The sequence below is a fragment of the Rhamphochromis longiceps genome, linkage group LG15 (genome assembly GCF_057381845.1).
Source record: "Rhamphochromis longiceps isolate RC_006_pf linkage group LG15, R_longiceps_female_GT1.1, whole genome shotgun sequence".
NCBI classification, from domain to species: Eukaryota; Metazoa; Chordata; class Actinopteri; order Cichliformes; family Cichlidae; genus Rhamphochromis; species Rhamphochromis longiceps.
The window spans coordinates 15,338,898-15,352,541 of NC_140571.1; the positions used below are offsets into that span (position 1 = coordinate 15,338,898).

At 38.3% G+C, this 13,644-nt stretch overlaps 1 protein-coding gene across 4 annotated transcripts in view; it reads right to left on the reverse strand.

Annotated features, from left to right (window-relative positions):
* The window catches only part of gphnb (gephyrin b), a 112,157-nt gene that overhangs the window by 43,654 nt on the left and 54,859 nt on the right, over nucleotides 1–13,644 (reverse strand). For all 4 annotated transcript variants that reach the window (XM_085382195.1, XM_085382196.1, XM_085382194.1 and 1 more), the window contains exons 6-7: nucleotides 13,138–13,204; nucleotides 448–720 (exon numbers count right to left, since the gene is read on the reverse strand). In XM_085382195.1, the coding sequence (XP_085238321.1) occupies nucleotides 448–720; nucleotides 13,138–13,204 (340 nt within the window). The remainder of the gene's footprint in view (nucleotides 1–447; nucleotides 721–13,137; nucleotides 13,205–13,644) is intronic.

Consider the following 13,644-nt stretch of genomic DNA (forward strand, 5'->3'; position numbering starts at 1 on the left):
GACATAGCTAGATGCTTTATTTTACACACCTGTGGCAAGGGGACTGAAAACAAGTGAATTCAATGATGATGCAATATGGCCCAGTATTGTTCATATAGAGTGTCTGCAAAAAATAAATATCATGGCACTATCTTATCTGCCTGGATGAGCAGCAATTGTGCATAACTGTTTTCTATTTGAACTCTCAACTTCAAAGAAAGATCAGAAAAATATACTTTGCAATTGCTATTTACATAATTTTTATAATTACATCTCACTGGCACAGGCTTTGTTATATTCAGTTATTATGTTCAACAATTTACTGGTGCTGAAAGTACTACTTTAACATTATCTTCTATGAATGACGTGAACACGTAATGACGATGAAATGGATGAAATCATATCTGAGAAAAATGTCATTTTTATGGAACAACCAAGCCTCCCCTCTCCTCTTCTCTGTCCTGGTACCTTGGCGGCAATGGATGCGGCGGTTATGTGGGAGGAGGAGCTGTCCTCGGTGGACGCCACACCGCTGTCCTTCTTTTCCTCATCTTCCTCCTCACATTGCACACCTTTATCCTCTGTCTGGCGGCGTGGCGAACTGTTTGGAGGTGGCGAGAGGGGCGGTGGTGGTGAAGGCAAGTCCTCCAGCTCGTCTGCTGCCTCCTTTACCTTCACCACTGCGTCCCGAAGAAGGTCGATGGCGTGCGGCAGCGCTGGAAGGATGAACTGGAAGCATTCCTGGAACAGATTAAGCACAGTTGTCCTAATGAGGGTTTAAATCATGGCACAATCTCATCTAATAGCTGCCAGCATGAAGAAAGTGAAGGTTGGTTGAACACATTTGAGTGTTATGACCTGAACCCGAAGGACCTTTTCTGTCGGTGAAAGAACAGATTTACAGTTGACCTCTTTCACACATTTCTGTATCAGTTTTTCAAACCCATGTTGTTTTTTTCCCACTAATTAGATTACGTTTTCTCTTCCTGTAATTTTAAATCAACATTGAAGTAGTGCTAGTTAAACGCAACATTTCCAGGTCATACAGGACTGCCAATATTCTCAAAATTACAGTGTGAACATGATGTTCTTAGGCTTGGAGGCTTTTAATGTAGAAAATACATGATAAAAATGTTAAAGATTAACTTAAATATTAACAGTGTTAGGGAGTAACGAAATACATGTAGCGGTGATATGTATTTAAAATACAAAATATGAGTAACTTTATTCCGTTACTGTTACCTTGTTGAAATAAATGTATTACACTGCGGTCTTTTCCTGTTTCATATCCCCTCTCTAATTTTGGTAATTCCACGCATTGTCGGAAACCCAAACAAATATGCAAATAAAGGCTCTGACAGGAAATCTGAGCGTGCAATGCAAACTCAATGCAACTGTTTGCCAGCAACCAAGCTGCTCTCAGCGTCAAAAGACTCCACCTCCAACCTAAAGAAACATCTGGAAGTAAGTTCTTTTCTAAAAACTAATGTTAGCTTACTAAAACCTCCTTGTTTTGGTTGTGGTAGGTACCTGGGTTATGTGGTGCATTACAACCTGCTAGCTGTAAATAATCATGTGCAGTTCTGAAAGAAGACAGAAGAAAACATAATACTGGTAAAGACATAGTTTTCTATACGAGATCACTGCAAAAAGCGCAGCCTTACCTAATGTCCACCCTACTGTTACTCATTTTATATTAAGATTTAAAGATCTAGTTGGTATTGCTTTCAGAACTGCAGAGGATTATTTGCAACTAGCAGTCTGCGGTCTATGAACTAACCTCAGCTAACACCAGCTAACAACGTTAGCTAGGTGGCGAGTAGCCTTCAGTCACAGTAATAAATCACACAGCAATAGTACATTCATGTAGTTGTAAAAAGTATGACAATATGTAAAGTAACCCAAAGTATTCAGAATATGTTACTCACATTAAGTAACTTAACAGAATACGTTACAAACTACATTTTGGGCCATGTATTCTGTAATCTGAATATTACAATATTGTTTAAAAGTCTCAAGCCATCCTACATTTCTTTAGTTTTTGCTTCCAAGGTGCCATACATACAAAGTGGTCTTGAGAAATAGTTCTCCAAACTTGCTGAAGGTCTCCCAGTTTTTCGCTGAACATTAGTTACTTTTTCACTCATTTCAGTCCAGTCCATGACCATTTTTTTGTTTCTTAAGCCGTTTAACACTGGCCTATGATTTATACAAGCATAAAACAACCATCTAACTCAAGAGAAGACCCAGCAATGAACCAACTTAGCAATAACCTTTTTCAAATTGTATATTTAGCCAATTATTACTGAATATATCACAGTCGGACACCAACAAGGTGATTCCCAAATAACTTTTAGTCAAAAATTGGCCCTGTTCTGTCCTTTAAAATTTGAAGAAACTGGAATCTGCATCTTAAAGCCACGGTCTTAAGAACTACGAAAAATATCCAAGAAGTGCCTGACCCAGGACCTGAGAGATGCATCTGGCCCTTCAGTGGATCCATCTACTGTTCCCTGAAGCTTCATCACAAATGGCCTCAATGGAAGCTGTCAGCCATTCTTAAGGAAGGGAAACATGGAAAAAAGGCTGAGTTATGCCAAATTACTCAAGAACTGACTGAATATTAGGGGCAACAGGTCTTATGCAGTAAATAATCTAAATTTGAAAATTTAATCCATCATGTAATAATATCTGTAAAGTATTTGATTTGCAAAATCTTAATTTTCAGCATGACAATGATCCCAAACACACTGCCAACGCAGTAAAAGCATACCTGGATAAAAAAAGATGCAATGGAGCACTATTAGTCATCGACTGGTCTCACTGGAGCCCAAACCTCAACATTATTGAAGCAGTGTCAGATCATCTTGACAGAGAAAAAACCAAAAGGTAGCCGACATCCATAAAAAAAAGCTTTGAATGTCCTTCAAGAAGCCTGGAAAACTAATCCTGAAGACTAATTAAAGAAATTAGAAGAACACTTGCATAAGAGAGTTCAATATGGTCAAACCAAATATTGACTTTCAAACTCACTACAATTATACAAACTCACTTTTTGCTTGTTTGTCCATGTATGTTCACATATCTTTTAATAATTCCCTGCCCGTAGTCCCCATTTTCCCAACAGTAAATAAATAATTGAGTGATGATTCAAGGCTTTCACTCAGTACTGAGAGTAAAAGTTTATTTAGGTAAAAGGTGGGAGCAACGTATTATCATAGTTATGACAGACGTGCAGGAAGTGATGCATTGACATTCCCGCAGACAGAAGGCTCCTGGAGAAAACATGCCTTAAACATGTGAGGAACGCATTTCCGTAATATACAGTTTGTGAGATTTTAGGGTGCAAACTACTGACCATATGACACACAGAGGTGCGACCTGTTTGAGGCACAAAGATTTCATTTGAGGAAATCACAGTTCCTCTCCCTGGCTACACGTCTATTGGCTTTTGCTCTGGTACTTCCTCTCTGCATCCATCCCAGTTTCCTTCTCCAATGTCTCCATGTATGTGTGTGTCAATGTGCCTGTGGGCTCGTCGGCTAAACGCTCCATTCTCTTCACTCCCAAGACAAGAGCTAATCTGTGAAATTATTTATCTTCCTGTGTATTTCAAGCATGGAGAAGATACATTATTAATCGCCCCCACACTTTACACTGCCCGTGAATGGGCTTTCGGGGCAACTCTTCCACTCCACTGTCTGTTTTAATGTGTACATATCGGAATCCGCATTAAATCTGACAATGCTAACCTCAGCTTGACTGAATTCAAATTTCATAAATCCAAACTGCAATTCATGCATTACTGAGACAGCATTCTCAGCACCAATGTGCATAAACATCAAAAAAGCCAGGCAGGAGGACTCAAAACAAATTCAAATTTATTTGTCACGTACACAGTCATACACAGTACGATATGTAGTGAAATGCTTGGACAACTGCTCGTGACCTAAAGAAAACAAAAAAGGAAAAGGCTATGAATAAGATAGGAAATAAATATGAAAAATTAAAAAGGGTAAATTTAACTAGGAAGGAATAGAATATAAATTAAGGTTAAAAATGAAATAACTGTACAACACAAATTAGAATGAAGGGTAAATTTAACTGGGAAGAATAAGATAAAGATAAATATATAAATTAAAGTTGAAAATAAAATAACTGTACAACAAAATACACAATATAGAACTATATAAGAATGTATGAAGAAATCTAAATATAAATGAAAACAGTAGATGAAAGCTAGTCTGTCCTGTTGCGTAGCCGCAAGCTAACCTTTACACCCTACATCCCCATCTCTCGCGTGCATTTTCCTCCAAAACCCCTCAGCAAAATGAAGGCTGTTTATGTCTCTCGCTGCTGAGTTTGAAGCCTACATCTGAGCATGTCTGGAGGATGCAGAGAGAAGGACTGGGTGGGTTTGAGATGTACAGAGGATGGACTCCACTAAAGAATGAGTGAGGATTGTGTCAAGAGCCTGGATATATTCATCCTTTACAGTTTTGCACATTTAATACATGCTGGGAATTTTTTCTTTCTTTCTTTTGTTTAGCTACATTAGGAGTGGTTTTTTTCTGCTCTTATTCTCTGTTTTGTCCTGGAGGAGAGTAACTGTCAAGAACACTAAAGAGCAGAATCCCTACCAACAGATCAGAAACACGAGCAGGAGAGAGAAAGAGGCATGGAGGAAGAGGGGAAGGCATTGCTGTTCTGAGAAAGGGTGAGAAAGGATGACAGGAAGATGGAAGGAGAGAGAAAAGTAGTGAGTGAGATGAGAGTGGATGAGATCTCAAGAGATAAAGAGTTTTGGGGTAGAGGAGAGAGAGAGATTCAGAGAGATCTTAAAGATCTCATGGACTATTATCTTGATGTTATCTTCGTTATCGGTAAGTGCCAGCACTGAATTAAATTAAACAGAAATGCAATGTTCATTACGTAAATGAGACGTAATGAACAGAGACTAAAAGGGCAACAGGACAGAACCTAAACACAACTGTGGTCAAAGCTCTCCAAAGCAGTAGAAAAAATGTACTCTAAAGAGGGGACTGACTTTTGAGTCACGTCCTGAAAATAGGCTGAAAATCTCACTCCATGTGTATCTTGTAATTTTATTCTTTTAGTCTGGAAACTTGCAGGCACTTTTTTGCTACCACTTCTCTTTCACAAAACCTAAAAGGAAAGCTGTCCATAGCCTCACACATGCAAACAAACCAAATGGCCTATTTCTTTCTGCTTTAACACTGAGTTGGACTTGCAGACTTTGAATTGTGTAAAATTATGTTTACTTAACAAGAAATGGATGCTTGAACAGCTTGCCTTGCAAAAGTCTTAATTTCCCCAAATCATTTTGAAAAAACCTCTTCAAAAATTAGACAATTAAGCCCCTGTAAGTAAATATTATAATGCCTATAAATGATTAATATTTATTATAAAACTTGGTGATGGTGGCCAGGAAGAACCCCGTTTTTATAAAGGAAGAACCGTTCAGAAGACAGGACTGAATGGAGAGCCATCTATCAAGTCTGGTTGATGAATGAAAGAAAGAAAAGTGAAAAAAGAAGTGCATGGGTAGTCAAAGACAAAACATAAACTATGGGAGCCAGTGGTGGCTTGCAAATGCATAATGGCAGAAACTTGTGGAGGTGAGAAAATAATCTTAATGTATGATGGGACCTCAGCAGCCTGAGCATATAGTAACATAAGTAAGGGATGATACAGGGCCACCTAATCCAGCTCCATCTCTAAAATCTGTTAAAAAATTTAAGTTTGAAGCATAATCTAAAAAGTAGAGAGATTATCTGCCTCTTGAACCACAACTGGGAGCTGTTTCCACAGGTGAGGGGGCTGATAGCTGAAAGTTCAACATCCATGCAACATTTTTCACTTCTCTTTCCCTTCATCACTCAACCAGACTTGATACATAGCACCCCATCTGGTCTGGTCTGCCGAAGGGTCTTCCTTTTAAAAGGAAATTCTTCCTTCCCATCATCACTAAGTGATTACATTGTTCAACAATGTTACATTGTTACATTGTTCAACAATGTAATTACTTCTGTACAGGACAGTGGACACACCCAGTCTTCGAAATATGCATACATACACTGTGTGAAAAATAAAGCTTTTGCATATTTTCCATGCATTAATTTATAACCAGCAAATGTAGAGGTTTTGGCAGTTTGGTTGTCTGGATCATTCAGGTGTGTGTTAATATAATGCCACAATCTTCCCAGAAGTGAAAGACAGTGGTAGCAAAATTACTCCAAAAACAGACTGTGTAATGCTAAGAGACTGCAAAAAACAAAATGCCTTCATCTCAGACTCTAAAGCCTCAGTTAGCATGTTAAATGCTAATGGAGAAAATCTCTACAAAGAACATGCAGCATGGCTTAGATTTGTAAAGTCGCATCTGGACACACCACAAGATTTCAACAAAGTCAAATCTTGTGCACAACTCGAACAATTTCCTTTGGACAGATTAGAAAAAGTAGAAATGTTTGGCACCACATTTGGTAAAATCCAAACACAACATATCAGCACAAACACCACATTCTGTCAATCACGGTGGTTGAGTGGTGATGATTTGGGCTTGTTTTGCAGCTACAGGACTAGGACACCTTGCAGATATTGAGTCGACTACAAAGCATCTTCTAGACCAGATATTCTTGAGTCAAATGTAAGGCCTCAGCTAGAAAGACTATTCTATCATGGGCTGTGCTCATGACTGTACACGCATAGATAAAGCAAAAAGGAATTCAAATGTTTAGTTGTCAGAAATGAGAGGTGAAAATGTTAAACAGTGTATGGCTACAATAAGAAGGTGTAAATCCATGTTGAAATGATATAAAGCTAAATTAATTTGCATCAGCTCTGCAGGTTTTGCTTTCAGTAAGAAACTAAAACAAAATTCGCCCACTGGACAAAAATGTCATTGCACTGTGCAGAAATGCCTTTCTCACTATGGTTTGAAACATTGTTACCAACAATATTATTAGCATATATTTTAATGATGAAGTCAGCATGAAATGAAAGAAATAAAATTGTTCACTTTCCAACTGTAGTGTAACTTTTGCTAAGTTATTCTTTTATGTAGCACTTAAGTAGCACCGTTTGAGAATACATAACATGTCTCCACACTCCAACACGAATGGAAATTTGGGGGAAGAGAGCAACAGCAACCTGCAGTTATATGGTAATGATCAGTTTCCTATCAATTACAGTTTGAATCTAACATATAAAGCTTCTATTAGACTAGATGTGAGAAGAAAAACACTGTTGCCTAAATTATGATACCTAAGCAAAAATGTTAATACTGCACCCAGAAGGAAGGATAACAAGGTTGTCACAAGAGTCCAAAAGTAGCATGCTACTGAGCGGCATCATGGAAGATACCGATTTCCAAGCTTCACGTCAACAAATGCGCGTTTGCTGCTTCTGTTTTTTCATGTCTTGTGATTATTGAAACATAATAAAAAAAAAGTACCACTGGCAAATCACTGGAGCATCCTTTCATGTCATTTTCATATCAAAAGTATTTCTACTTTAGTCAGAATGTATTTATAAAAAGCAGTTACAGAACACAGTCCATAGAAGACTACCAGCTTACTGGCTCTGAGGGTAAAACCATGTTCTCATCACCATTATTTCAAAGTGTCTTTACAGTGGAGACAGAATTAAAGCATCAACAACACATATTAATAATTCACTGTACAAAAAAAAGAAAGATCTAAAGTATTTAGCTGAAAACTTGATATGTAAATGCTGCAAATGGACATGCTTTGGATTATATCTGCAGCATAAATGAGGCCAAAGAGACTAAATGAGGAGCTAAAAGGTATGCAGCTGACAGTTGGACACAAGGGGCTTCGTCCGGCTGGCTCAGCTGGACATCCCTGTTATCTTTATGACAGGAGATCATTGTAATAAAAGCCCGCAATGGGCTTCCTGTACCGTTAACTTTAACTGGAGGTTGTTCAGGGAGACACTAATATGGCAGCAGATGGGGAGAGGTGGTGTAATTGATTGAAAGAAATACTAAAATCGATCAGGAGATGCGGGCGTGTAACGAGACAGAGATAGATGTGCAGGTGAGCAAGGCGGAGAGGGTGAAGAAGGTCGAGAAGGAGACAGCAGTAGGTGAAAACAAATTCATGTACAGTGATGGGAATAACGGCGTTACAAGCAACTAACGGTGTTACTTTTTTCAGTAACGAGTAATCTAACTAATTACTATTTCTATTGTTACAATGCCGTTACAGTTACTAACAACAAAATGCTGTCCGTTACTATTTTTCAACAAACAGAAGGTTGAAGATGTGTTCAGCTTACCGCATCTTATATCAGTTGCACGGTAGTAGCTGTAAGTAATCTGGGCGCTACAGCTTCAAGCAGCTGCGCGCGCTCCTGCGGACGGTAATCACGATCACTGTCTAGCACAACACCTGGAGCTAAGGGGGCAAAACGATCGCATGAGTGCTGCTGTTTGACTGAGGAAGAATAAAGTAGTCGTGGTAAGCCAATCACATGACCACTTAAAGACAAAGCAACAACATGATGATTTACCAGTTTTTAAATTGTGTTGATAGGCCACGTAAAACCAGAGTCATGATAAACAATATATAAGCGGTGTTTTTTCCTCAATAGCTTAGTCGCGTTTACTGTCTAAGGACAGCGCTAGCAAGCACTCTCTGCTTATGAGAGAAAAAACCCCAAAAAAACAACAGGGGAAGTTTTAGGAGTGACGGCGAGAGAGAGAGAGAGAGACAGCAGAAAAAGAGAGAGAGCAAGTGTTCAGATGTGAGAGATTTGTGACATTTAGCGTGTTTGGGGTGTGTAGTTAATGTGTTGTCTTGTGTAGTTAGTGTTTAGTGTTGTGGATAGTTTTGTGTTGTGTGTCAGAACAATGAGGTGACTGCTGTCTCCAGGTAGAAACAGGAGCAGTGATACACCTGCTGCTGTCAGACCTGCAGGTATCAGGCTGTGATGTTCTCCCATAGGGCAGGGATAGCTCAGTGGGTAGAGTGGTGGCTCCATAATCGGAAGGTCGGGGGTTTGATTCCCCTGAACAGCTACCCTGAAGTACCCCTGAGCAAGGTACCATCCCTACACACTGCTCCCCGGGCACCCAATGGCTGCCCACTGCTTCACTGGGTGAATGGGTTAAATGCAGAGAGGAATTTCCCCACGGGGATCAATAAAAAAAGTACACTTTATAGTGGACAGAAATTATGTTTTTGTAGTGGCACAAATAATTTGTGTGGCATCTTATTGAATGCAGAACAGCTGATTTTTCTGTAAATAGTTTGAAATGGTTATTTCAAAAGGTAAATGGATGCAAATAACTTTGTTTGGAAAACTTGTGCATATGATTTTAAAATTGAAAATTTATATTTGTATTTAAGGTTATGAAATATGATTCATTAAACATGTTTGTGATTTTAGATCAATTGTGTTAATACAGTATGTCAAAATGAAAACATAACTGTAAATTCAGACACGTAAGGTTGTGCCAAAAATGGGATGATACCAAACAAGGCAAAGTAAATAGTTTTTAAAGGTGAACTGTGGAGGGAAAATCAAAAGTAGTTAAAAATGGCCAATTATACCCTGGACCCCAGAGGGTTCAACGTTTTTTTTTAAAGTAACGCAATAGTTACTTTTCAAGTAATTAATTACTTTTAGAATATTGTAACTCAGTTACTAAGTCGGTTACTTTTTTGAAGAAGTAACTAGTAACTATAATTAATTACTTTTTCAAAGTAACTTGCCCAACACTGTTCATGTATATATAAATACAAGCGTATGTAGAGTTTTACATTGCAATAAACAAATATGAGCACATATATGAAATCACATGCACAAGTTATAAACTCAAACCCACAAATTAATTCATTAAACCGTTTTGCAAGCCAGGGCAAAATGGTTCATTGCGTCACTGTTGGCACTGTTCATTTCTGGTGAACATGTTTGGTGCCCTGGTTTGCACCAAACATGCTGGATCCCATATAAACCAAACAATTTTATCTCATGTGGACAAAGAATGTGCTCCCAATATTTATCTAGTTTCTTTTTATTTAGCAACTTTTAATCGTACATTTTTGAGGTAAAGAGAGAGGAAGCGAGTTGCACCGTGTCGCCATGGCTTGTTTTTTTTACTGCTCATACTGTTGTTGTCCTGTTTCCCCTGCTTTTTATCTGTTCACCAAGTCACCTACATCCTTTTCCGTCCTTTGTAAGGTCTAAAAATCAGACTTTTCTAGAAATTATTTTCCGTGTGGAACCATGCTAATGCAACCCACAGAACTAAAGTTCAGACAGTTCTGGTATACAAAGGACATTTTCATGTTCACGCAAATAGACCTACTAGTAATCACAGGTGTATTCGATTATCTTTCAGTGATCACAGGTTTTCTGACTTTTGTATAAGTGATTGCAGTTGTATTTACTACTAGTTTAATGAGTTTCTGAGTTCTAATGAGTTTGGAGCCTGTCATTGCTTAGAAGCTCTTTGTAAAGATTCTGCTTATCAACTTAGAAGTAATGCAATCAGTGTAATGGCTCATTTACACTAAGTTAAAAGTAGAACAGTAACATCCTTGTGACATCCAGGACATGAGTATGCAATATCCTCAAGCTCTGGGTGACCACTTCAATCACAAGGCACTTGCACAGGTTGCCTAGTCGGTGTGTCTGATTGCAGTCATTAAGTGAATTTGATCACAAAGAGGTATCTAATGCTGGACCAAAAGCCTTCTAGTGATTGATTCGTTCGGTAGCAGATTGCTGCGGTTACCAGTAGTTTGCACAGACGATGCCAGCTATACATGAAGTCTCACCCACTACTCAGTCTACACTGATTTTATCTGTTTTGATTTTATATACTGTTGTTTGTTTGTTTGTTTGTTTGTTAATTAGTTAGTTAGTTTATTTGCTTGTTTTATTCAATTTTAAATCATGCTTTTTATTTGTTCTTGTTTCTAATGTCTCTGTAAAGCACTTTGAATCACCTTGTTGTTGAATTGTGCTATACAAATAAACTTGCCTTGCCTTGCCTTACTCACAGAGATAAAATTTATAGAGTCCCCAATTTGCAATTTTCACTCATTTGACATTTAAGTAATGTTGTCCAGAGATGCGCTAACCTTTATATTAAAGCAAATCAAAACATAGAAACATTAAAACATCAATGTGGGCTTACCATGACAACACAAACACCAAAGTCCACCTGCAGATCAGTCTGCACAGAAGTAATCAATCATTCAAACCGAGCAGACAGAGGCACACAACTACACCATACAACAACAAATCCATATACAAATGGTGCACCTGGTGTTTACACGCACAGGGGTAATGAGTAAATGCAACAGTGTGCAGAATCCAACATAAGATGAGCTTTAGGTGTTACAACATTAAGCTAATGCTGTTCAGGCAAACAGGTCATAGCAAACTAGCTAAAACAATAAATAACCAGAAGCACTACCATGAACTCTGCTCTTTACTTTGTTTCAAAAGAGGTATTTTGCACAGAAAGGTCTGCCTAAAATTTGAAACAAACACAGTTGGATACAGTAACTGTTCAAGAATAATTCACTAAGCTCCAAATTTCTAACTCTACATGGACTAACTAAAATATTTTACAATATGTTTTGTTGGTTGGCAGTAAGCAAACATGTCATATGCAAACAGGTCTAATGATCTGGAGCAACTAGGTTTTACAGGTCAGATAAAACAAATTTAAATTAAATATTAGCCTACAAATGCTACAGTTCCAACAGTGTGGAAAAAAAGACTTTGCAGGGCATTAGGATCAGCATAAAAACATATTCACGCATTTTCAGCATCACAAAAAGAATGCATGCAAATTCCAGTGACAGTGATGTATTACAGTTTGTGCTGCGGCGACTTTGCAGGAGTGCTTCATTCTGCGGTGTCGGTAAAATAAGACTTAAAAGTTTGGATGTATGAAAGACGTGTTCAGCAGAGAATCTGTATAGCACAGAAGCATAGCGTAAATGAAGGCTTGCAGCCCATTTTTAAGTAAAAATGAACACAACCTGCTCCAAACCAGGGTATATACTGTAAAAAAAAATAATAATAATAATGAAACGTGAAAAAGTGTTTGCCTCCTTCCTGTTTTTATTTCCTGATTTGCCAAAAATCATTTTGATGATCCCCAAGACTTTTGGGAAAATATTCTTGTTGAACTTTGTGGAAGGTTTGAGTCCCATTACATCTGGAGTAAAACTAACACAGCATTTGATAGAAAGAACATCATACCAGCAATCAAACATGGTGGTGGAAGTGGGGCTACTTTGATGACAACCTGGACGATTTTCCATATTTAATGCAATCGTAAATTCTGCTCTCTACTAGAAAAGGAGAATGTCTGGCAAGCTCAAGAGCACTTGGGCAGTAGAACAACAGTCCAAAACATACCAGCATAGGGCTTAAAAGGCTAAAAAACAATACAAAACAAAACAAAAAAATCCCCAGTTAAAATTTCGGACTTTCGGACTCTGATTGAGTTCCTTTGGCATGACCTTAAACAGGCCATTCATACTGACCTGACAGGAAGACAAACAGAGAGACAGGTGCGCGCGCGCACACACACACACACACACACACACACACACACACACACACACACACACACACACACACACACACACACACACACACACACACACACACCCCGAAATCAGCTCTCACGTATAATAATTCAATTGTCAAGTATCAACTGTGGGCTCTTCTATTGTTTCCTAGTCCTTATTGTGATTTTTACTTTTGTAATTCAGCTCTCTTTGTCTGCTAGACTATATGTGTGCCAGCAAACTGTCAGCTTCCCTGCCCGCCTGTGATTCTCCTCTCAAGTTTGCATACCCTGCTTGGTTGCCTTCAATAGCTAGAGACCACCGACTACTTGGACCCCTCAACTCGGCATCCCCTTTTGTGTCTAAACCTTTTAAAGGTGTTTCTGCGTCTGCCAGCACTGGCTTTAAAAACCGTATCGGTCTCACTCTAGGAAGCTTTCACACAGATTGTGATGTACAGTATATATTTGAACCACATAAATATGAATGTTCCTCTCTTACTTCAGGTGAGTCTGTTTTTTTTTGTGTTTGTTTTTTTTACATCCATGTAATGGATGCTTGCGGTGTCTCCTACCTGGGAACCTTTCTTGCTTCCTGGTAAGTTAATAATAAGTGTCTTCCCTCGGATACCACACACAGGTCTGTAAACAGACAAGAGAAAGTTTTAATGAATACAGCGGAACAAAGTGCTGTGAGAAATACGCTCAATTATAGTGACAAATGTGGGTGCTGCTCTTCTTTCACTGTAAAACCAAAATCTCCTTAAATCAAGTGATAAAAATAAAAAAGTGTTATGGTCTTCTTAACCATGAGGAAAGAGGGTCTACTAAAAAAAACCTGCCTAATTACCTGCCTTGAACACTTCTAAATACAGTAATTTTAATGTCAGATTCACAGGACATTTTAACATTAGCTGAGCTGCAGTTTAGTCTGAACTTGGAATCACTTTGAAGGGAAAACTTTCCTCATGTTAGGGTGATAAGAGAATTAAATAATGAAATGAAAATAAAATGTGTTTTGTCGTAACATATTCACTGACATTCCTAAATGTTTCCTCTGACATAAGTCCTAGAACATAGAC